This window comes from Delphinapterus leucas, chromosome 16 (assembly GCF_059928025.1).
Source record: "Delphinapterus leucas isolate spDelLeu-1000000601 "Yukka" chromosome 16, BTC_Dleu_Yukka2, whole genome shotgun sequence".
Classification (NCBI taxonomy): Eukaryota; Metazoa; Chordata; class Mammalia; order Artiodactyla; family Monodontidae; genus Delphinapterus; species Delphinapterus leucas.
In genome coordinates this window covers 78,879,589-78,904,532 of record NC_143144.1, presented here as the reverse complement: position 1 = coordinate 78,904,532, position 24,944 = coordinate 78,879,589, and the positions used below count along the sequence as shown (strand labels likewise).

Here is a 24,944-nt window from a genome sequence, read left to right as displayed (position 1 = left end):
GGGAAAGGTCAGCTTCAGTGCCAGGCACTGCTGTGTTGTACTAATGCCCGTGAAGGCTACTGGCCCAGACTTTCGGGAAAATTCTTCGGACAATAAGTCCGCAAACACCTACAACGTTTAGTCAGTTAGATTCTCTGTAGCTGAAAAGGACTTGTGGACCATAAATTCTGGTACAGAGGTTGCTGCCGAGCATCTTACCCTCGAACACCCCGAGAAGCACATGCAGAGAAAGAGAAGACCAGGGGTGGCCGTGACCAGAGGGGCCCAAGGCCCAGCTGGCCAGTGTGGGTGTCAGCTCAGGAGCTGAGAGCACAGGGTTCTCTGCTGCTGATGGAAAGTCGCCTGCTCCTCCTTGAACTGCCCAGAGTCGGGTGAAGCTGGGGACTTCCCGTCAGTACCAGCCCACCCTTCTGGAGACCTATTTTGTGTTGCCCCTCAAATTTCTCTACATGCTGCCCGAGGACCTACAGATTTTGCCCGATCTGTAAAAAGGAGAGAGTAATAGTACTGACATCGTAGGATTATTATGAGGATTCGTGGAAACGCTACCCCCAAACTCTCAGCGTGCTGTCTGGTGTCTAGTCTTCACTCAGGACACACCGGCTCTTAGGTTGTCATTATTACGAGCTGCTCGTGGGGGACCCAGCAGGGTCAGCCATGCTGGATGAAGCGGGGAACCAACAAAAGACCCACACCCAAGGGTGGGCATCCAGCACTGTCTCTCTCTGGCCCTGCCTCGGCTGGCTCGGCCCCCTGGGTCTGAAGCTGGTTGGAAGGGGGGCAGGGGTGAGGGCTCTGGTTAGTAGCAAAGGGGCTAGAAGCCATCGACTCCCCCAGCCAGGCTGCCCGGACAGAGTCTGTGTCAGGACGCAAGCAAGCATCCCTCCGGGGCCCTCTGAGCGCCAGGCTCCCTTTTCTCTAACACAGTGTCTGAGCCAGTGAGTGCTGCCACCCTGCCAACACCCAACACATCTCGTGCTTACCAGCCGGGAGCCCCACAGAGAGGAAGGAGGCTGTTTTGCAAAGGCCTTCGGAGGTAGAGTGGGCAGCTGCTCCCCTTCCACCAGAGTCTCGTGAAAACAGGTTTTAAAAATTTCATGGCGTGATCAATTTTGTCCCTCTGGGGACAAAATGACTCAGCCCTTGAGTAAGCTGGAGCTTGAACTGTTTGGCATGTTAGGGAACCATAGAAGACGACTGAAACCTAGATATTTAGAAAGAGCCAGTTTTCCATAGAGCTTATCCAGGTGTCTAAGATCATTTTTCCTCAGGGAGGACACTTTGAAGTCCACCTGCCACAGTCACCTGGGCCCTGATGTCTGAAAATGCAGAATCCTAGACCTTGCCAGACCTCCTTAGACGGATCTCCAGGGAAGGAGCTCAGGAATCTGAATTTTAAACGACGTCTCTTGGTGATTCTTGTGGATAGTAAAGTTCAGGAGCCAGTGGCTTCATTGCAGACGCTGTGGACCTTCCAGAAAGGTAGTGGGAGCCTCAAATATATCCAGGACTTCTCTCTCGCCTGTGGTGCAAGTGCTCCAAAGGATACGAGCAGATGTGAGGAATTTCTGGCACCTGATAAAATAACCTCGTTGAAATCACAGGCAAATTAGTCGATGCTGAATTTGGGTAAATTCTAAAAATGCACAGCCTGCGGTCCCCCCGAGGGTCCCACTGCAGCCCTGCAAAGGCATCATCTACCTGCACCAAAGTATGCAAGAGGACAGCAACCAGGACCTGGACTTGGCCTGTTCTTTCCATCTTCTCTCAGAAAGAAGGGCATCCTGGAAAAGAAAACTAGCTTCACAAACATGAGGAGAGAGGTTTATTGCTCACGGCGGCAGAAGTCTGAGCTGAGTCCTAGATGGAATGTACAGTTGGTGTGAGATGAGTCAAGGCAACTTCCCGTCCCCCACCAGCCAACTTCATGGTAGAAATAGGCAGGCTCTTAGGGAAGCATCTTTGGGAGGTCAGCGGACCATGAGACACACAAACCCCAAATGCCACAACACTTTTCCCTCAGTGGCTCCCAGGGCCCTGAAATCTCCTCTAAGAAGCAGCATAAAGAAAAGCTCGAGTTGCAGAGTGACTGCAAAAGCCATCACAGATGGGGTTGAAACCTACAAGTTCAGATCAGGTAGGGCTAGAAACTGAGCCCCGGATGTGGGTTTAGGAATTTGAGAGCCTCTCCATTGAGGCTTTATTTTCCATCTTCTTAAATTGCTCTCACACCGAGCCCAGCTGTCTACCCAAGTTCGGGCCTTTAACATCAAGCCTTATTCTAGACTGACGTCAAGGAAGTTATCCCAGGCCCTTGACATAGATGCTGATCTGGACATTTCTAAGCGTTCTACCTGAGAAATCCACATTACCATGTTACGTTTGATAAATTACCAAATGAGGTAGATAATTCTCTTGGGAATAAAGAAGCTGGGGAGAATTTTATGGACTGTAATATAAACATTTAGCTAAAGGTAATTCTAGCAGAGTTGGTTGACGCCGATGGCCAACCCAGCGATTTTCTTCTCACTTCTCCTAGGGTTTTGATGCCTGTGTTCAAATAATAATGAAAATACCCAGCCGACTGGCATATCTGGGGCGTTGTCACCATGATGCCAATACAACTGGTTTTATTGTTTTTTTGGCAGTCCTAAGGTTCAGTGTAATTTATGAAATGCATCTTTTCAAGACACGTGGCACTGTAGGTAACAGATCTTATTTTTTCACTAAAGAAGAGGTGAAAGGGATAGAGTTGCTTCCGGGAGTACAACTTGTTGCCTCCACAGAGGGAGCAGGAAGAGGAGATGACAGTTATTCCTCCAACCTGACATTGATGAAAACGTATTTGTTTGTTTGAACTTGACTGTCAATTGACCTCATCCACTGGGCCACTACGCCTCTGCTGCCCAAGGAGTGTTTGCGTGAAAGGGAGATGGTCAGACTCAATTGTGCTTATTTTCCTGGCTCTGTGCTTGTCCTCGACCTCATTGGTTCTTTTGATGTTGGGACAATGAAGGGTGAACAGCTGCCTGACACTAGGAAAGAGCCACAGAAAAGAATGTCTGTTGTGATTCAAACTTGAGTGGCCAAATGTGCTCTGAATCCGAGCAGTTTTGTTTCAGTAACACACAAAGTCCTGTCTGGGCAGTGACGTGCTGGTAGGTGTTTAGCAATGAGCTCTCAGTGGAGAAAAAGGCCCGATTTGTAGCCTTTACTGACTTTCTTGGTATAAATATGCCCATCACAGCTGATTTCAAGCTACCAAGCTTATGTCCCAGAACACAGAATTGGGAAGGGGTGTGTGCCATTGGCTCCTCCAAGCAGGTGTGAGCACACCTCCAGCTGCAACGGGAAGGTGGCAAGGCTTCAAAGGCTATGTCTGTCTCCATGCAAACTTAGAAACTAGACAAGAGTAGGCCAGGCTCAGTGATTTGTTTTCTAAATGAGGAGCTAAAGTTAATAAGATGCCATCTTTTCAAACATGCACACACTTCGTTTTTCAATACTGGGGCCACCTGGCAGTGAAAAGCTTCAGGCTCTTCCTGGTTGGTCCCTATTGAAATGGGTCCTCCCTTCTATGTTTCCAAAGTTAGGATTTGCAGAGCAGGAAGGAGAGAATGAGCCCTCTAAGCCTTGTGCTCCCATCCTTTCCACCCTGGAGGAATCACATAGAGTGGAGGATAGAGAAAGAACTGCTCTTAGCATTCACACAATATTTGAAATGGTAAAAAAAATAAAAATAAAAAGATGGATGGGCAGAAAGCATTTAATTTAGTTCAAGGTCCACTCACCTTGGTTTTTATTAAATCAAGATGGGGGCTGCTAGTGGATTGGCATATGTTTTAGAGTTACGGTTTTCAATAAAAATTTCACTCTCCCATTATGGGCACAGGGCACTTTCTGGATCACCTTGGGAAGCCTCTACTGTCTGTTGATGACTTACAGAAACTAGGATATTGAACCCTTAGGATAATGGAACCCAGTGCCTTAAAATCAAGGCTAAAACCCTGCTCAGGTCAGTTCTTGTCCAATCACCTAAGAGAACACGCTGGACAAGATGTGTGAGACAAGGTGAAACGCTTCCTGCAAATTCAGGTCACAAACCGGCGTGGGGGACCTGCCAGACACTGTCCTCCTGCCTCTACTTCGCTCCAACAGTTATGACATGTGAATCAGAAGAAGGTGACTTCGGGTCAGACTTCAAAGAACATTATTACATGTAGTAATAACTGCTTATTTAAACCAGTTTCATGCTAAGATTGTCTACACACACAAATGTTAGCTTTGGGGCAGAGGGGGAGGGAAGAGAGGGATAAAAGTTGAATCCAATATAGCCATTTCTAAGACAACTTGTCAGCAACAGTTGGGCAACACTAGTCGGCAAACATTTTCCCCTTGGACATGGGGGCCCAAGGGTCCCAGCCGAGCACAAGTCAGTGAGTTCCAGCTGAACGATATTTGGATTAAAGCAGCCATCACTACATGTGGAGAAGGGTGGCCATGCCAGATGTGGGGCTAAACGGCCACTGCCAGCCTCACTCTCAACGTGACTGATGCCCCATGGGGGTCACCGCTTTTCTTCAGCATGGAGCCCAGCGTCCAGGGCTTAGTGAGCAGGTGGACGCCATGCTTCCCCACCTGCCACCAGCACTGTGTGTCCTTGGTCATGACCGGATGGGGTGTGACTCCTGGGGAGTCTCTTGTGACTCTAGGAGCTCAAAGGAGCTTCTCCAAGAGAAAAGCCAGCGCACAGCATGTCCCTTGGTCATCCTTTGGTGATAAACAGGGACAGTTCAACATCTGCCCTCGAGGAACCAGGAAGCAGGCTTCGGAGCCCCCCCCCCACCCGAAGCCAGGGAAACGGAATCCCTGGGCTCGCCGGATGGTGGCGGCCGGTGGAGTCCGCCCAGGCGCCCCAAGCCCTCCCGCCCCCTCTTCTCACCAGCCGTCTCATTCCAAGCTCTCCAGCAGCAGCAGCGTCCTTCACTCAGAGGCCGGAAGAATGTTCTGGCTGTGGGAGTCCCCGGTGAGGCCGGAGGAGCGGAGGGAACGCCTGTGGAGGACCCTGTTCAGAATCTCCTTGCAGCTCTTGCGGTACTGGTGTCGCAGCAAGGAGTACACGAACGGGTCAGATGCGGCCTTGCTGTAGGCCAAGCACTTGGACAGCACCCCCCAGTGGGAGCTGATGGGCACCGCGGAGGACAACTCCACCAGCCTGCGGACAGAGACGGGGAGGGCGTTCGTTACCAGAGCGCAGCTGGGCGCATCCCAGGCTCCAGCCTGAGCCCCTGACCCCAGCTTCCCGGCCACGCTTCACGTTTCTCTGAGGCTTCCTCCTCCTGCGACAATGACAACAGCAATTTACAACCATAACTATGGTGGCCGTTCTCCAGGCGCTTCTTTTAGTCCAGGTACTGGGCTAAGGACGCACTTTACACGTGATTTCGTGGAACCCTGGGAGATTAGACATCTCCATTTTACATGTGAGGAAGTAGACGTCCAAGGAGGTTAAGTACTGGTAGTTTGCCAGTAAACTGTAAAGGCAGGGGTTTGAACCCAGGCACCCAAGCTGATCTAAGAATTGCACCAATAGCTAATTGCACCCTGGCCATTTGCTCCGGCTGTGCAGCTGACCTGCTGTGTGACCCTGGGCAAGTTGTTTCCCTTCTTGGGGCCTGAGTGTTTTCTACGAAAAAGGGGGAGTTGAATAAGGTCACGTCTATGATCATTGTAACTAGGACAGACTGATTCTTGGCTTCAGATGCTAGCTCCGCCGTCCACGGGAGCTTGCCTGGGAGGAAGGGCTGAGATTAATTTTGCAAATATTCATCAAAGCTCAAAGTATGTCTTGCATCAGGAAAGAATCTGCTGGTGGGAAAAGCTTCTTCCCAGGGTTGGGATTCTGGTGGCCCCTGGCTATAGGAGTAGTCAGGGTACCCTAAAGTGACCCTCATTCTTTGGAAGAAGGTGAGGGAAGAGGCAGTTCCTGTGTCAAAGGGGCACAGTTCTGAGAGTCCTCCAGGTATCCATCGAACAGCTCCATTCAGTGGTGCTAAGGCCAGGCTGTGAGATAGTAAAAGCCCTCCTCTGTGTAAACAGAATTCTCCCAAATCAAGCAATTTATTCTTTTCTCCCAAGTGTGTCCAGCACCCCTGGCCATATTTGGATGTTACCCAGCATTAATATAAGGTAGAAAAGGCCACAGAGCTGAGAGAGAACTTAGAGATTATAAATTACCCACCCACTGTCAAATGAGGAAATCGAGGCCCAGACAGGGGAGGGGGTTGCCCAACATCACACAGCAAGTCAGTGGTAGAGGAAAATCCAGCATCTGTGCTCAGACTGCGGTCTAGCACCTGTATTCTACCTGGCGGGGGGAGGGCATGGAGGTCAGCAAGATGGAAGGCAGCGGTGGCTCTCAGCTTGGAGGGCTGCCCAGGTGAGACCCCAGGTATGAAGAGGACTGAGCTTGGGCTGTGACTCTGGGCTGCCAACTTCAGTGATTTTCCTGAAGGCTTCTTTGGGCTGAGGTTGTGAGGACGAGCCCAGGAGAGGAGGGAGGAGGAAGCTGGTGGGATGAGATACCCCACTGCAATGACCCCCTTTTCGAATAGATCCTTAATGAATCCATTCTGAGGCCCTTCTATTAGGCGTCCCATTTCCAGCACCACTATCCACCCTTGCCCTCCGACTCCAAGGGGGTAATGCCGACATGGTTTTGCTCCTGTCCTTGGGAGCCCGAATGGGGAAATGGAGCTGTTGGCATTTGAGAAATCTGTACTTTTAAGAAATCTACTTTGGGAAGTGATGAATTTAAGGGAACAAAACCCCCCGAGTTTAGAATTCACACCTAATAATAACAATGAAACAGCTGAATACCAACACATTGTTGCTATGGGATGCCAAATTACTTTTCCAGAATGTCTAGTCTTCTATACATTGCTAAATTCGGTCTGAGCATTTTAGCTCTCCCAGGAGGATTTATTAAGAGTCATATATCATCAAACCATCCAGCAAGATCAAAATGATTATTTGCAGGTTCTGCAGATTTCACAGAGTAAAACTATTTGGGACAATTTAAAATTTCACAATTCAGATAATTAAGAGGTAAAATCTGTTGCATTTGCTTCTCAGAGATTTTATGTAAAATCTGAACTTGCCTGGCTCAGTAATAATAATTCCCAGTTAAGTATCTCCTTTGGGCCAGATACGTGATGTGCACAATCTCTAACCTTACAATTATTCTCTGCAGAATGGGCATCGTTAGTCCCATTTTACAGACGAAGAAATCAAGGCTCAGAGAGATTGAGCAGCAAGCCGGCATCTCCTCCACGGGGAAACCCAGTTCCATCGAACTGCAGCCCATGCCTTGTCTAGGTGCCATGATGGGATTCAAATCTCCACATTGCAGATGGGATGGGATGCATTCTGGGGTCCCTTCCAGCCCCAAGAATCCCCTTTCCATGAAGTGGTTATGGGCTACCCAGCACTTCTGTCACTTGCCCCGTCCACAGTGTACACGACTTCTGCTTTGAAAAGCCCGCATCTGGCCTCCATCAAGGCCTCCAGGCAAAGAGATGCTTTGGATCAGTCTGGGCCCGGGCACTGCTCCCGTGTGGCCCCCGGGCCAGGCTGAAGCTAGCATGCTCCCTTCCGCGACCGGATGTGGCTGGCTGACCCGCTTTTTTACTTTCCTGGGCACGTGGACCCCTCTGCCATGTGCCTGCTGTGGCCGGCTTTGCTCTGTTCCAGCTCTGACAGTTCCAAGTCCCCACTTGTTTAAGGGGACTGGGCAGGGGCAGGGACTTCCGTATTCCTACAACTGCTTCTTTCTAATGCTAGATCTGGGCAGGGAATGATCACGTGGGCCCCTCCAGATGACCTTTTAGAAGGGAACACTGCAGCCCAACTTCTCATGCCAGATCCAGCTCTGCTCACCTCCTCCAAACACCCTCCCCTCCAAGAAAGGGCCATTATTATTCTGATCAGCACAGTCTCCATGGGAGCAGGGCCACCGTGTGCTGCTAGGTGCCTGCCACGCCCTGCCTCTTCTCTCTTTGCTACGAATCATGGTGGATTATTGAACTCCCCTCTCCTGCCCCTGCCCCCAGCTCTGCCCCAAGACCCCTGCGTTTAGGGGTTATTGGGCTCAGGTGTTAATAAAATGAGACTTTGTTTCCTTTTGCTATAGCTCCCTGCTGTAGGTTGAACTATGTCTCCCCAAATTCATGTGTTGAGGTCCTAACCCCCAGCACCTCAGAATGTGATCTTATTTGGAAAATAGGGTAGTTGCAGATGTAATTAGTTAAGGTGAGGTCCTAATGGAGAACGGTGGGCCCCTAACCCAATGTGACCGTGCCCTTATAAAAGGGGGGAGTTTGGACACAGATGCACGCCAAGAGAATGCCACAAAAGGATGACGGCAGAGATGGGGTGATGCTTCTAGAAGCCAAGGAACACTAAAGATTGCAAGTTCACCATCAGAAACTCGGGGGAGGCCTGGAAGAGACTCTCCCTCACAGGCTCAGAAGGAACCACCCTGCCAACACCTTGATCTTGGACTTCCAGCCTCCAGAACTGAGGCCATACATTTCTATTGTTTAAGCCACTTAGTGGAAGCTAGTTATGGCGGCAGTGCTGGGAAATAGATCCACATCCACTAAGGAACCCCGTGGGGATGCAGGGGGTTGTTAGGCAGGATCTGGTTGTTCGTGGGTCCCTGGTCATAACACCAACATGGCACCAAGCCCCATGGAGTTCCTGGAGCCCGTGAGTACTAAGGGTAGACCCTGCCCCCTCCCTGCCCTCCGGGAAGCAGAGTTCCCACCCCCCCCCAGTTCCCACCCCCCCACCCCCACCCCCCCCCTGCAACCAGCACTCCCTGCCCCCTGCCCTCACCTTCCATTCAGCACCAAGGTGACTTTCCATGCACCGCCTGAGGTATGTGCTGGAAAAACCTCAGCCATCAGGCTCCGTTCAGGGGGAAACATTTATGCTTCCGTGCTCACAATGCACACATGCCTGCCCCAGACAGCCTGACACAGCTCCCCCGAGGATCCCCTGGGCTGAGAGGTCAGGCGGAGGGTTGATGGGGGGAGGACAAGGGCAGGGGAAGCCAGGGCAGGAGTCTGCTTTCTCAAGCATCTCAGGTGACTCTGACGCAGGTGGTTCAGAGATGCGCTGTGAGCACCTGGGGACGTCTGGTCAGAGCCTGGCCGGGGTGGGAGGTGTGAAATGCTGCGGGGTGTGGCCTGGGACCACATCGGAAGCAGAGCACAGACATGGGTATTTTTCTGACTCAGAGTGACAGAGAACAGATACCCATCCTCTCCCGCCACCCCAAGTCCTATGTGTCTGCCCCACCTCTGCACCCCGTAGCTCTGTATTTGTTCAGGGGGACTCCTCCAAGGAGCCATGTCCTTTCTCTTAGCACAGGGCCCTCTGATCTGGGTCACGGGAAGTCTCTGTGCTGGCTGTCACAGCAGAGGGCTGACAGGCCAGGAAGCCGGCTCCCTGGCCCCTCAGCCACAGGGACCTCTCACCCGCCCCTGCCGGCCTGACCCTCCTGGTCCCGGGAGGAAGACGGGGTACTCTTGCCAGAACTCTCAGGCATTCTCGGACCCCCCAGAGAAACCAATGTCTCAATTCTGCTCAACAATGGACTCTCCAAAGAAACTAAATTCTGGGGATGAGAACAAGACCCGTAATACCAGTAGCCCCAGACCCAGCTCCTCCTCTGTGTCCCCAGAGGCTCAGGGCTTTGGCAGCCGCTTGACAAACATTGTCTCAAGCACCTCCCACCCAACCCCACGGTGTTGCTTGTGCTTCACACTACAGAGGAGGAACCCAGGCAAAGTGACGGGCCAAGGCCACATGGCCTGGACATAGAAGAGCCAGGATTTGAACCCTGGACTGTGGGCACCAGAGACCACAGGCCCTCCTGGTGCCAGGCTGCCCCTCCCAGCTCCTTGACTCGGTTCCAGGGGGCAGTCAAGGCCTTTACTGTCAACCCTTGAATTTAAAGAGGTAAATCCACACCCCTTCTTTACACCTCCTGTGCGTCCATCATCTCTCCCTGCTGCCCCCCCCCCCCCCCACACACACGCACACACACACACATGCTGTACACCAAATGCAACGTGGGCCACAGAATAGCTTTTGGGAAGCAAGCCCAGTGTCTTCCCAAGAAGACTTCTGGAGAATCCGGTCTGCATATTTGAAGAGCTGTAAGTAATAAGCTGGAGTTTTAAATGTTCATGAGACATTAGCAGGGAAAAGGCATTTTATTAAGAGAATATTAACACCAGACAGCCACCTGCATATTAAACCCCGCTGACATAATTCTGTGACTCGGAAAAGCCACAATAATGGTGATGTCTGATCCAAAAATGCCTCAAAGCCCCACTCCGATGATCTGGGACAACCGTAATTATTTGTAAGCCTGAACCGCTGCAGAGATATTGCCTCACACATGCTTCTAGACGTGCAGGTTTTAATTCAGAAAAACGTAATTAGAGCTTTTGGAGGCGAATGTCTTGCAGATCCTCAGACCAAGCTCAGACACTCTGGAAAGAGCCCGATGTGACCCACTAGGGCTTTGAGGACCTGGGAACCGGTGTGAGTGTGTGAATAGAAGGTAGTGACTCCTATTAAGAGTGAGGGTGGAGGTTGCCAAAGTGTCCCTCTGTCATCTGACAGGCCACAAAGTGCAGGTTAAAGGGGCTCTTTGGCGGGTTGGTGCAGTTGGGGGAACTGTCTTTCTGAGAGGTGTTGGCTTCATGGTCAGCGTTAGTCCACCGAGTCTGACGATGGCTCCAGTTGCCAGCATTGATGGCCTCTGAGCCCCACTCCGGGTCCACACAAGTTGCTGTCAGCCAGGTGGGAGGTCAGAGGTGACTCCACGCGAACCCACCGCTGCTTCTGGTGAAAGAACTCACTCACCTACCTGCCTTTACCCCCAGGAGGCTGGGTACTATGTCTGGGTTCATGCCAAGATGCCTGGGCATAGGAAGTTGGATCAAAAGCCTGCAGATAAGCATTTCTACATTTTCAGTGCCTGGTCCCCAGGCTTTGGAGATGTAACATGCCCACAGGGCTAAATTATTGCCAACAGACCTGGCACTGACCTTTAACCCTTGGTTCTGCCAGTTGCTACTCCTGTGGCCTTGGGCCACTCATCTCACCTCGCTGACCCTCAGTAAGATGAGGACTCTAGCACTCACCTTGCAGGACAGCTGTACTAGGTGCGATCAGGTATGTACTGGTACCTCCTGGGTACATTACAAGTGTCGAATGAGTGATAGGTATGGTTATAAACACTCCACGTTCTCCAGTAAGGGAAGCCTGAGAATCTACTGGAAGACTTGAATGGTTCTTGACCCAAGAATGCTGCTTCCCAGTCTGAGAAAGTTATCAGGCAGATGTGAATAGAATGGGAATAAAGAGAAGGGACCTCCTCCCTGCCAGCCGGACCTTCCTGATCAACTTAGAGGGACGGCAGGTGTCACAGCACAAGCCCCTTCTCTCTCTCGACGTTCTGATTCTGCCAGCTCCCAGCATTCCCCACGGTTGGCCTGACGTGAACCCACATGCTTGTGCACGTCTCCACCTATAAGGCTCCAATGGGGGGAGTAGCAAGGCGGGCTGCTTGGATAGAGGTTGTCCCTGGGGAGCCTCGGGAAATAGCGGTTTCTGCACTGACAGCTCAGTGAGGCATTTAAGTGACACCTGAACACCTTGACCTTATCATCTCAGAAGCTGCAGCTTCCTGGTTCTGAGGGGGTCATGGCACAAAGTGCCCTCCTATATCCTCTGGGAGGGAACCCCCACGCCCTCAGAGAAGCAGAACAGTGCAGGGCAAGGGGCCCCACGCGTGGGCTTTGGCTCCAGGCGGACCCGGGCTGGAACCCTGGCTGAGTCACTCACTGGATTGGCTTCAGAATCCCTATGGACACTGCGCAGGCTTGCCCCAGGCAGTGGACCCCAGGTGGCCTGCAATTAGCTCCCCTCCTGGGATGAGACACTGCTAAGGAAACTTCTACTTCCATAACCCACAGCTCTAGGTTCTCCATAAGGAATCAATTCCTGCAAGACGTTAAATTCTCAACTACGTTTCCAGAGCAGAGTCTGATTTCAGCTTCTTCTGAGACTGGGGTGATTTTGTCCGCACTCGGAAACCAGCTTGAGAACAGCAGGAGGATCAACTGCTGGCCAGAGTGTGCACAGTCCCGACCCCAGTGCTGGCGACAGCAAGATATACCAGGGTGAACGCCTTGCATGGGTTGTTTTATGGGTTCCTTACTAGATGCTGATTTCCCCCCACAGTCACTGCGTGCTTCTCAGCACGGACTCAGCGTACGATGGGCGAGTTTGGGTCAGGCTCCTTGGAGGTGGGTGTCAGAGCAAATCCTGCCTCACCCCCACCCCAGCCCACCCTGTTTGGCAGTTTTGCTGCCCTGGTGGTGGAAGTGTAGCTCTGGTGTGATCCTGGCCGTGCCCAGCACACACCTGGAGCCCAGGGGGCTCCCCTGCATGCAAAGAGCAAGTTCACAGGTGTCCATCTCCCTGGGGTGTGCCTGGGGGCCCAGCTGCCACAGAGACTAGGCACCTCCTCAGAATCTCTTCTCCCCGCGGTCACGGCAGGGGGGGTATGGGGGTGTGGACAGAGGGAGGTGGTCCCAGAGGGGTGTGATTTCAAGAGGATTAAGCACAAGGACCTTCTGCCGCAACACTGTCACCCAGCGTTGGGACCTGATGTCCCCTCATTCAGACCCTCTGAGGACTCCTGCCTCAATGCACCTGACCCCACAGAGGAAGACACTGATTTGGCCACTGCTTAGAAACTCCAACATGGAGCAGGGCGCTGGACAGGGGAGGAGGGAGGGGGGGACTTCTGAGCACTCTTGCAGCGCGGCCGGAAGGGCGATCCTGGGAACCAATGGGTTCCTGGTCAGAAAAGGATGATACGGGCAGCTAGAGGCCAAGGGAAAAAAGGAGCTGGGAGCAAGGGCATCGGCACACCTAGACCCCAGATTCCCTGACTACAGGCCAGCCCTGCCCAACAGAAAGAGAAGGTGAGCCACAGGTGGGAAAAGAAACCGTGAAATTAATTTTAATTACAAATCTTATTTAACCCAATATATCCAAGATTTCACCATTTCACTATGGAATCAATATAAAGAGTTTTAATTATATATATATATATATATATATACAGTCATGCTAAGCCTTGGAAACCCAGTGTGCATGTTACACCTACGGCACATCTCAGTTTGGACAAGCCATGTTCAAGTGCTTCAAAGGGACCTGTGGCTGGTGGCTCCCGTGCAGGGCTCTAGACCTGGCTCATGCTGTCCCTTCTGCTGGGATTGTCCCCCTGCAGAGCCAAGCCCACTTCACTCGCTCCTGCCTCAGAAGCCTGGGACACTTCCCTATCAGATGCTATGACATGGTATTCGGCGTCCTGGCCGGACGTGGCGGGCCTAGACCAGGGGCTCTCACCCGGGGGTGATTCTGGTCCCCAGGTTGACTAGATTTTCTAGTTGTCAAAACTGGGGAGCAGGAGGGAAGAGGTGCTGCTGGCGGGTAGTGGGTAGACGACAGAGATGCTGCTAACATCCTACGACGTGCAGGACGGTCTCCCATGGAGAAATGTCAGGAGCGCTGAGGTCTAGCGGGCAGTTCTAGAAGGAAGAATTGACGGCTCTGCTCGGCCTGGGGCAGACCCACGAAGAGACCTGCAGACAGTCCTATGTCCTATGTTTAGAGTGAAATGCAGGCCCCCTGGCTTTCCCCCGGAGAGAGTGGCATGCACAGAAAAGACAGTGACAGACACTCCGGGGTTGTAGTGTCTGGGGAATGGGGGCTGCTCTGGGGAACCCCAGCTCACTGTCTGCAAATTGGCAGGGCCTCTGTTAGTAGAGGACAGACATTCTCCTGGGCTGCAGAAAGCAGGATGGGGGGCATAGGTGGAGCTATGGGGGACCAGGCTTCAGCTCAGTATGAGTAGAGACAGAGAAAGACAGGGGGACCTAGGCACATTGAGACCCTCCTCTCCAGAGCGCGACTCTGGGGGACGCTGAGGCAGGGCGTCCCTTCCATGTCCCTGCCAACTGAGGATGCCGGGGGATGCAGGGGGATGGGCCGTGCGCTCTCTCTTTCATACAGAGGCACGCGCGTGCACACAAAACCCTGCACAGATCCTGCTTCTCAGGCTCCACATCCACCTCCTAAAAGAACAACAAAGTCCTTTTTATTGTCACCTTCCCAAACAGCTAAGCCATTCTGGATACTAATTTGTGTGGGTATTTTCCCCTCCAGTGAGCAAAACTGAGTGGGTGATATATATATATATATATATATATATATATATATTTTTTTTTTTTTTTTTTTTGCTGGCTTCAACGTGTGAGGAAAATTCTGTAGCTGGAGCAGGTTGGCTTCTGGAACGTACAGCCCTGAGGCCAGCGCACTGCAACCTTGGCCGGCATGGGGGGTTGGGATTGGGAGAGAACGTGACAAGCTCACACTGCCTGAACTAGCAGGGGCAGATCCCTGGAGCCGTGGGACAGGTGGGCCCACCTGGCTGGGCATGCAGCATGCTCCCTGGTCCCTGTACAGGTGGCACGTGGCACTGGCTCTGCAGGGTGTCCGGGCTGAGGATGCCGAGCTGGGCTTTCCTGCACTCAGTGGGCAGTAAGAACCCAGTCCCTGCAGGGTGCTATCCCCTGTCTTTTCTCTCCTGTCCTCTCCTTTCGGGTCTCCTGCGGTTGCGGGCTGACGGTTAGAACGATGTGATTTGGAGATCAAGTGGGAGAGAGTCTCACTGCCTTTCGGTCCGGAGTCTAATCCAAAAGAATTTGAGGCTGAAGAGAAAAAGTGTGTGCCCTTCTCACTAAACCTGTCAAGTTCGCTCTCATCCCCTGATCCAGCCTCTGGAAGACATGTGGCCAAGCAAGGCTGGCCACGGCTAAAGGCCACGCAGGCCCTGCTTCGCTCTCCAGAGCCCCGTGCCCGCCCCACTTGCCCCAAGCCCGTGTCCCGCTCGCCAAGCTCACCTGGTGATCACGTAGGGTGCGAAGCACACGAGGAAGGTGCCTATGAAGGTGCTGATTTTCTTGGTGGCGCGTTGCCGCCGCCTCTTCTGCTCCTCTAGACAGCGTTCCCGCACGCTGCGTGTGAGAGAGAAAAAAGTGCAGTCATGGTCAGGTGAGTCATGGGGGGGGGCCTGCCAGGTCACAGCGAGTTACTATTTGTACACGCAGGCAGTGGCCGCGAGTGTAGGAACTTGACCATGGAGCCAGAAAGACCTGAGCTCAAGTCTGAGCTGTAGGCACGTGACCTTGGGCACCTGTGTGGCATCACTAAGCCTCAGGGTCATCGTCTGTAAAGTGTGGACACTAATGTAATGAGACGTCGCAAAGGGCTGCGCTGAGAATTAAATGCTTGAAGCACCTGAAGCGATTAGCACGGTACCCAAGCAAGTGCGAATATAGACTCATTATTGGTACTCATATCCTTCACTCATCACGTGCTATGGGCCAGCCCGAGTCCACACTCCCTAAGTAATATCTAATTCTTATCTTTACCGCAGTTGAGCCTGCCAGGTGGATTTTACCTGCCCTGTTTTACAATGAAGACCATGAATACAGTGAGGCCAAATGATTTGCTCAGCTGGTAAGTGGAGGCGGGACTTGAACCCGTGTCCATGTGACTGAAAGCTGGTCCTCTCCAGCTGGGGTGGCCTGGACTCTGTGTGCAGTGTGGCCCAGGGCTTCCTTTCCTCCGCACCTTCAGCCCTGTTTCTTCCATCCCAAAGCCTCAGCCCTGCCCGGAGCTACAGGTAACGCATTATGAGGTGATTGAAGGAGAAGTCACTTGATTTGTTCACAGACGAGGCTCGGTGAAGCCACGGGACGGCCAGGTCCCTGGAGAATCGGGGCCACAGCTCCGCGGATGGCCACCTACGCCTCTAACCACACCCTGCTCCTGACTCCACTCTGCTCCCGGCCTTTCGAGACCTGACATCTCACGCCATCTGGGAGCAGTGGTTCTTGCAACCCTTTTCCTGCAGCCATGGGGAAATGCACAAGCAACAGCCAGTCTGTCCATTTCCACGGCCAAGGCGCACGCACGTAAAGGTGAGCCCGGCCGTAAGGATTCACATGCTCCAGACCATGGGGCCCAACGTGGGCATGTGTTTCTACTGTTTACTTTTCAAATAAATCATATGATTCCAAAACTGGACGGGGAGGAGGACCGTGGACAGGGTTGCCCAGGAGTGACGATAACTTGGCAGAGACAGGCTTGGGCTGCAGTGACCTGGCACCGCAATTAGGTCAGTCTGTTCAACAGAAGCCAGGTCCGTGAGCAGCACGAACGCCAGGGCAGCCTCCCCTTCCTTCCACAAGAACTGTCGTTTTAATACTTAATCGAGACTCTTCTTTATCCGATTCCTGATCACAGAGGGACAATGCTATGTTAGTTTGGACTGAAGCCCCCTGAAATTCTTGCAGGATGTTTTCTTCCCTTGACTTGCGTCTTTCCAGGAACTTAGAGAGTTGGGAACTGGAGTCTGGCCCAGTAAAGACAGATTTCATACTGGCTGAAATTGTCTTACTCATGACTAACATTATGAATTAATTTCTAATAGCTAAGATTAATAACTCACATTTCTTGAGTCTTTAATATGTGCCATCTTAGATACTGTGATAGGGGTTCATATGCATTTGTTGCTTGATACTCACATCTCTATAAGCAAAGGACTGATACAATTGTAATCTTCATGTTTTCAGGTAAGGAGGGAGATTGAGGCACAGAGGGGTTAAGCAACTGGCTCAGGATCACACAGTGATCTGGTGAGGGGTGGCAGTAGGGTGACCAACTTGTCCCGGATAACCAGCACTGTCCCAGTTTTAGCACTACAAGTCCTGCAGACTGGATGGTTTACACAGGACCGTCCTGGTTTTAGAAACAGAAGGGCCTGCGTCTGAGGATCCCCCCTCCATCTCGGGCAACCCAGGATGGCTGGTCTCCCTAAGTGATGGCAGTAGCTGAACCCAGGCCATCTGACTCTGGAGCCTTGAGTGTCATCTGTCAATTCACTGGGGTCATCACACATCCCTGGGGAGGCACTGGGGCATCACCTCACTCAGAAAATCTGAAAAATACAAGCTGAGGGGCGGGGACAGAGGGGCGACTTTGCCTAAAGCCACACAGCAAGAATCAGTCTTAAGTCTCCTCCCCTTCCATTTACATCGGGTGTCTGCAGTGTCCTCTCCCAAAGTCCCGTGGCTCTTGTGACATACGCACAACACAGGTGGCATGGAGAGAAGGCTTAGGTCCCCACCCTGGAGGTCTGTGTTCAGTGAGGTGCCCAACTCATCTTGGTTTGCCTGAGACGGTTTTGGTTTTCAAACTCAAAGTCCCACATCCTGGGAGCCCTTGCGGTCCCAGGCAAATCAGGACACTGATCAACCTAGCAGCGTGTCTGGCACATTCTCCATGACACAGGACTGCTTGTTTAATATTAAAATACTTCCCCCAAAACTCTCAGTGCAATCCATGTAGGAATTGCTGGAGATTTGGGGCATGAGCTGGGTGTCCTGAGGCACCACGGTACACTCACCCCACGAGAGGAGCACAGCATTCCGGGCATCTCCTCGAAAATGAGCACCAAAGTCATCGTAAATGAATCAAGGGGACACGAGGGAAACTGGTGGTGCACTGGGGCCGGGCCCTCCTCCTGTCTGTGGCCCTGACCATGTTATCCATTTCCCAGACATTTAGAATAACCCTGAGGACTGAACAAGTGCTGGCTATGTGTCCTAGTCCCAGCTGTGCCCTCATAGCTGTGTGGCCTCAAGAAAGTCACTCAACCTCTCTGAATTTGGTTCCTCACTTATCTGTGGAATATTTCATAGTTATGACTATAACTAGAGCTACCATTTATCAGGGATTGAAGTGACTCACCAGCTACCAAGTTCTTAAGGAGTGAGGACCTTCCTCTGCCCTCCCCGGCCCCTGCCCTCGAGGAGGGACTTGGGTTCCTGCTGAGGGTCTGAGGACTCAGCTGTCTCCCCAGGAGAAGCAGCCCTCCACCCTGCCACACCAGACAATCCTGCCCCAAAGCCCTGAGGAATATTTAAAGACAGATGTTGGTTAAAGCTTTGAAGGTCTTCAGAAGGATAAACAGAAACATTTCAGTGACTCTACAGGAATAAAACGGCCACTTTAGAGGCTAGAATAATCAATGTCACTCTTCTATGCTGTAAAATCCTACAGGAAATTAATTTTATTTGTTCCTGCAAAGCTTTGTACAGGAGAGAAGGATTAAATAGCAAGCACTCTGCACACACATTCCTTCTTTGGGTTCCCACAGTACAAAGCTCAACACCTTACACCCAGAAAACACCTAATGAGTGTATGTCTTTGAATTAATGAACAACCCTTAAAAACATCTTAGGAAAATTAAGACTCAATCATTTTTAAGTGACCTTCTCAAAAGAGATGATAGTAGAAATCTGCTCTAGAATAGATTTTTTAAAGCGAGACTTAAAAATCTTGAGCTTTTCAGACAAAGCAAGACTCGTCAGTGGCTGTCAGGCCATGCACACTTCCATGAGCCCTGTCTGGTTGACAGGGAAGTGGTAAGCATGCGAGCAGTGCCAGAGCCAGACCTCTGGGTTCAAATCCAGGCCTCCCCACGTACTTGTCGTGTGGCCTTAGGCAAGTTACCCAGCCTCTCTGAGCATCAGCTTCCCCACCTCTAAAATGAGGATCGTACGGGTACCTATCTGTAGGGTTCTGTTGAGATTAACTGAGTTAACACCCAGAAAGTACCTAGGACAGTGCTGACTCAGAGTAAGCACTTAAGTGCAGATGTAATTATTATTCATTCAGCATATATTTATAAAACAACGACTATGTTCCAGCACTACCTTGAACCCCCAAACCACTGGGATCCCTCCCACGGCAAAAATTCTCTTGCTGCATTTACAAGGGTAGCTGGGAGGGAGAGAGAGAGAGAGAGAGAGAGAGAAAGAGAGGGAGGGAGGGAGAGAGGGAGAGCTGCGACCAGGAACTGTGCCAGACAAGGTCTGAGCTTGAGTCTGGGCTCTCATGCTGGTTCTGTGACCCTCTCTGGGTCTCCAGGGCACGATGGATGCTATTCCCTAATTTCAATGGCACCTGGCGTGCTGTGGGAGCACAGCGGGTGTGTGGGGTGGGTGCTGCGCCTGGCTAACATCCACGTGGGCCTGGTCATGTGTCTGCTCTGGGGCGGGCTGGCTAGGCTCTACAGTCCTGTGTAGTATGAAAGATGCTCTCACCCACCCAACCCAGCTCACAGATGGGGAAACTGAGGCTCAAAGAAGACAGGGACTTGCCCACCTGGAGAGTGGGCTGCAGGCAGGGCTAGCACCAGTTCCTGACACCCAGTCTGGAACCATGTGGCTGCATCCCTGAACTCCTGCAAAGGAAGGGAATGGACCCAACTTCTGTGCCCAGTGCCCCCCACCCCCGTTTCCAGGTGAGACCAGGGAGGCGGCAGCAAGAGGACAGCAGGGCAGTCTCCCAGGCTCCGAGGGGAGCAGTGCAGCTCTCCGGCTTACCATTAGTATTGTTTAAGCCCAGAACGAGCGCAGCTCACCAGCTCCGGAAACAACAACATAATAAAATCACTTTGCCCTTGCTGTCATTTATTTCCCGCCGTAGCTTTGCAAAACTGAGCTCCTTGAACTCTCGCAGCCCTGTAAGCAGTCATTGTACGTACTTGCAGAAGAGGACATGGAGAGCCAGAAAGGTTTATGCCATGCCCAGGGTTGCAAGGTAAGTTCAAGACAGACCAGGACTCCTTCCAGGTCTCCTGACACCAAAATCTGGGGTGTCCCCCCATTGGGTCACTGAGCCATGGGCATGCTGTGTCTAGCTACGCTAACGCCCAGATATTCCCGGGCCTGATGGTGGCAGCTGGAGTCCTTGGACTCCCCAGCAGAGTCTGCAGTGAGAGGGTGAGAGGCCCAAAACTCTCCTGCCCGGGTTCGTTTGCTCAGAGTGCAAGCACTGTACCCGTGTGGGGTGACCCCAGGGCCGAGACGAGACACGGAGTTTCCTTGAGCCAAAAGGAGATGAGCCCTCCAGCACTGTGACACGTAGGGTCAAAGACATGTTCCCCAGGAGGCTTCCGTAATAGAGCAGAGGGACGGATGATACTGGGAATATCTGGAAAGTCAGTAAATGAGGCGATTGTGGTTACAGGACGGTGGGTCTGGGTCCTGACTGATCTCCAGAGGACGGTAGCCAGTCGAGAGCCACGCTCTCGAGTACTCAGAGAGACATCCAGATTTGCTTTCTGGCGTTTTGGAGAATGAAACAAAAGACAAAGGAACGAGCTGACCGATTGGTGGCAAAGAGCCTTGAGTTTGGGGTTCGGACTGATGTAAGCAGTCTTGCCCTCGACCTGGCCAGAGGCGCCCTGTCCTGGGCCCTGGGTACTGAGGGACCCACACCTCCCCACGTAATGAAGACTTCACAGGGCCAAGGGGATGTGCCCACCCAGAACCCACATCCTCCATTCTAGACCAAGCTCTAGGTATGTGGGACACGGAATTCTTTGCCCAAATGCCCTGATCCTGCTTCCAGAAAGTGCACAGGCATCTTCCCTGGGCCCATCCTCCTGAGGAAGGGCTGTGCCACCTGCGTGCTTGGCTTGAGACCGGAGGGGAGACATCTGTGAGTAACACGTGGAGGCATAGCCTGCAGTGTCCACTTTGTGTGAGGAGGCCCCTTTCCATGCTGGGGTGTCGGGACGGGGGGGTGAGGTGGGCTGTGGCATGGGGCCAGCTCAGCTCCCCCTGCCATGTACAAGGCTGCACTCCAAGGAGCCCGAGAACTCTAAATTTGCCAAGTGTTATAAATGTATACTTCTCAAAGTAGGAGGATAGAACATATTTCATTTAACAGTTTATAAGCTGAATTTAGAAATCCTAACTATTCATGTGGATGGTTTGTGAAACTCCACTGGCACTATCGCCCCATCCGTAAACCTTAGGAGCAGACCTAGGTGTGAGTCTTGGGTGAAGCCACAGTCCAGATCTATCAAATACGGCAAGTGTCCCCCTTCCTTGGGGCTCCCAACTTCATCACTGGCAAAGTCAAGGGCACAGTGAGAACCCCTCCATCTACTATGGCACAATTCTGACACCCTCCGGCTCGGCACTCAGCCAGCCCCCTGTAGCCCTTGATCACAAGAATGAGTGTGCTTCACCAACAGTCTAGTCTGAAGTCATTAACCTGTGCTGTTGAGTGGCGCCCTCAGCTGGACGAGGAGAGAAGGGCTGCAGCACCAATGTCCGGGCTCCCCTTCTATGTCTCTGGTGGCACCAGGGAGAGGATCTGGTTATAATTGGTCTGGAGTTGTGGTTTGGGAGAACTGAACCAAGCACACTGAGCGGTTGGAGACCAGGTGGGTTCCCAGTTCCTTTATGATTGTAGTAACTCGAGAAACCACCGCAGAAAGGCAGGAGTGGGCGACGTCTCTCAGGGTCCCTGATTTAATTTAGAGCAGAGGGTCCCTGACCTTTTGTGTGTGTGTGGGGGGGGGGGTAAAGCAGAAGAGTCCAGCCTGTCACTCACTGCATTTAACCCTCTGCAGGAGGAAGCTGGCATCACTAGGGAGCTTCTTGACAAATGCCAGCCTGGGCCTCAGGGAACTCAAAATTAAGTCCCAGGAGGCCATCAGTGTGGTGGCTGTTAAGTGAATCTTCCAGTGAGCAAAGTCACCTCCACCTGCCACCCTGGCTGCCCGGATAAGGAAGCCTGGCTTCTGCTGATCTGGGACTGGACCCCCACACACCCCCCACACACCCCAGCTCCCAGCACCAACTGGCCAGGAAATTTCCTGAAACCTTAGTGCCTAAGGCTCGGGGGACCTAGGGGCAGCCACCCCCCCCCCCGAGTTAGCTCTGCAGTTTCTCATTTGTGGGAAGGAAGAGTTTGGAGACGCCAAGGAAGAAGCCTGTGGATCCACTGTCAGGGAGCTGGTGCCCTCCCGTGTGGCCCACCACCCAGGCTCTCACTCTGGGAACCGACCCCACAGAGAAAGGCAGGCTGTGGTCACTGATGGGGCAGTGCTGTCCCATCTGCCAACTACTGCATAACCTCAGGCCAGCCCTCAGCCAGCGGGGCCTGTCTGAACTGGCCGAGGGCAATCCTCCCACCAGAAGCCCTTCCTTTCCCCAGCGTAGGCGGGCATTGCTCCTTGGCCCTGCAGGGCCCTGTCCGTGGCTCTGGGAAGAGGGTCTCCTCAGAGCCTCCTGGGCTCAGAAGCAGTCAAATTTCCCCGGAGGGAAGTGGAGGAGAGAAGAGAGGACCGGAGGGCAGCCGAGCAACCGCCTCTTTTCCTGACACCCCTGGGAGCTCTCTCTGCAGTGTCTGGCCTGGAGTCCGTGAGAGACCGGCAGGATTGGAGCCAACCCTACATCCTAAATGGGCTGAAAAGGAGCCACCGCCCTCCTGTTCTGGAAGTTGGAGGGAGAGCGGGGACGGGGTTTATGCTGGTCTAGATAGGAACTGATTCCTTTCCCGTCTCATTCCCTCCTCCGCTGTTAGACTCATGGAAAGCGGGCTTTACTGCAGAAATTGTCCAAGTTCCGAGGGTTAAACAACATTGCCTACAGCTTCTAGAGCAGTCCCCGTGCACGTCCTAGGGATGATGCACCTTCTAAAGCGAGGTCCTCCCACCCCACGGTGATAGGAAGGGGAAGAGCTCTGTGATCCTTAAATGACATTGAACCACGCATGGCCACATGCAGTGAGTCCGTGCATGCCTTTGTGTCAGTGTGCAGGAGGGCTACACCTGTGACATGGAATGATGTGTTACCCATGCAGTTGATATATGAACACATAGGACTGTGTGTGTGAGGCTCACACAATTTCACACATGGTTCATATGCCCTGGTGTCATTGACATGTACATATTGTACATAATTCTGGGAGGAAGGTTCTGTGACTAGAAGCTTTGGTCCAGCATGTAATCTGGAAGGGCCATCCTGAGGGGAACAATGGACACACGGGAACACATGGGAACACATGGGAACATGTCCTGTGTTCAGACGCAGTGAAGTTCAAGGTCTTCTCTTTGTATTGCTCGTGGGCAGAAAAACCCCAGAACTGAAGGAGCTCTTGGCCACACTGACCCTCTGGTCTGTCCCCCTCAGCCACAAGCTTCTCCCTGGCCGGGGAGGCATCCGCACGACAGGGGCTGAGCTCCCTCCCTGCCGCTGGCCTCCTCCACACTGATACATTCTGCCTGCCTCACTTTTCACACCATCTTGACACCAAAACCCCCTTCTAGCGTCTGGGGCACCAGCAGCCATTCCCCTCTTCTCTGGGGGAAAGCCAAGGTGAGCTCAGGACACCTCAGCTAAGGGTCTCCCCCTTCTCTCCCCAGAGGCTCCGAAGGATGGCAGGACTTCCCAGGGGCAGGGGCAGGGGCGGGGGGGTACGTGAACCTGAACTGCCCGCCCCGAGCTGCCTTCCTGAGAAACAGGGGCCAGGTGAATGTGGAAGGTGGGCAGGTTTTGTCACCGGAGCCTCAGGATGACGGTCTCCCTCTGCAGGGGTTCCCAGGCTTCAAGTCCAGGAGACACGGGACAGTGCTGTCTGGGAAGGCAGGAAGAGCACCCCCGTCCCCTCAAAGCCCTTCAGATGCTCCTTTAAGGGCCCACAGAGGAAGGTGCAGCCCGAGGACTCACACACACAGGACGAGACAGAGGCAGCGCCAGACACCAGAGAAAGGAAAGACCCGCAGAGCAGCACGTTCCCGTGTGAAGAGCTCTTCGGGAGCGCCCTAAGCATCCAGGCCACGCTCTCAGGGCCTGACTAGAACCATTTAGAGCAGTGAACAGAGATTACTGCCTTCTCTATGCTACTTAAAGTGAAAACAAGCATAAAATAAGTATAAAGTCCAGCAAAGTTCGGCTCCTCTGTGGTCTCTACCCTAATGCTTCAAAAATGTACCTATTTGTTTCACCCACGGTTTTTGGTGGTCCTGCTTTGCTGATGCTCTAAGCACCTGCCTTGGGACAGGCAACGATGGCCTTTCCCCCCGACCTCAGTTTTCCAAAAAGGAAAAGGAGGCTCGGTGTTAAAGGGGCTTGCCCAAAGCCACGTATCAGAGCCTGGCGGCGACGAGGACCCCCTTCCTCCCACAAAGACACCCCTCCCCCACCGAGTCCGCGCAGCCCTTCCCAGAGCCCTCACCTGGGGTGGATGTCCACAAGCAGCACGAGCGTCTGCATGGTGATCACGTCGATGCGTCTGCAGTGGGAGCGGGCCACCTTGAGCACCTTGAAGTACGTGCTGCAGAGCACAACGAAGGAGAGCAGGAAGCTGAGCGCATGGAAGGCACCCGTGAAGACGGCGAAGCGCAGCCGCTCGTCCGGCTTCCGGCTGCACAGCGTACAGGACGCGTACAGCTGGTGGAAGCCGAGCCAGGACAGGACGACCGCGGCGGCGGGGAAGGCGAGCGCGTGCAGCCACGTGTAGGCCACCATGAGCGCGGCGTCGCGAAGGCGCATCTTGGCGCGGTAGCTCAGCGGGAAGACCACGGCCACCCAGCGGTCGATGCTGAGCGCGGCCATGCTGAGCATGGAGTTGGCAGCTAGGAAGGTGTCGAGGAAGGCGGCCAGGCGGCACAGGCGGTCACCGGCCGGCTGCCGCTGCGCCACGACGCCGGCCAGCGTGAGCGGCATGTTGACCACGGTGCACAGCAGGTTGCCGCACGTGAGGTTCAGGGTGAAGAGCGCCGGCGCCTGGCGGCGGATGTCGGCGCTGTGCAGGAGGCAGAGCAGTACCAGCGCGTTGGACAGCAGCGAGACGCCCATCGTGCCCACCAGCAGACCCGCCAGGCCCGCGTCCCACGAGTTCATGGTGCGCGCCCGCCG

General features: G+C 53.1%; 1 protein-coding gene across 1 annotated transcript; it reads right to left on the bottom strand.

The window, feature by feature from the left end:
- GPR26 (G protein-coupled receptor 26) lies at positions 1 to 24,944 on the bottom strand. The gene is made up of 3 exons (XM_022568515.2): positions 24,262 to 24,944; positions 15,057 to 15,170; positions 1 to 5,215 (listed from the first exon to the last, which is right to left on the bottom strand). Exons 1-3 carry the CDS (start codon positions 24,927 to 24,929, stop codon positions 4,984 to 4,986), a joined length of 1,014 nt encoding a protein of 337 aa, XP_022424223.2. The 5' UTR covers positions 24,930 to 24,944; the 3' UTR covers positions 1 to 4,983.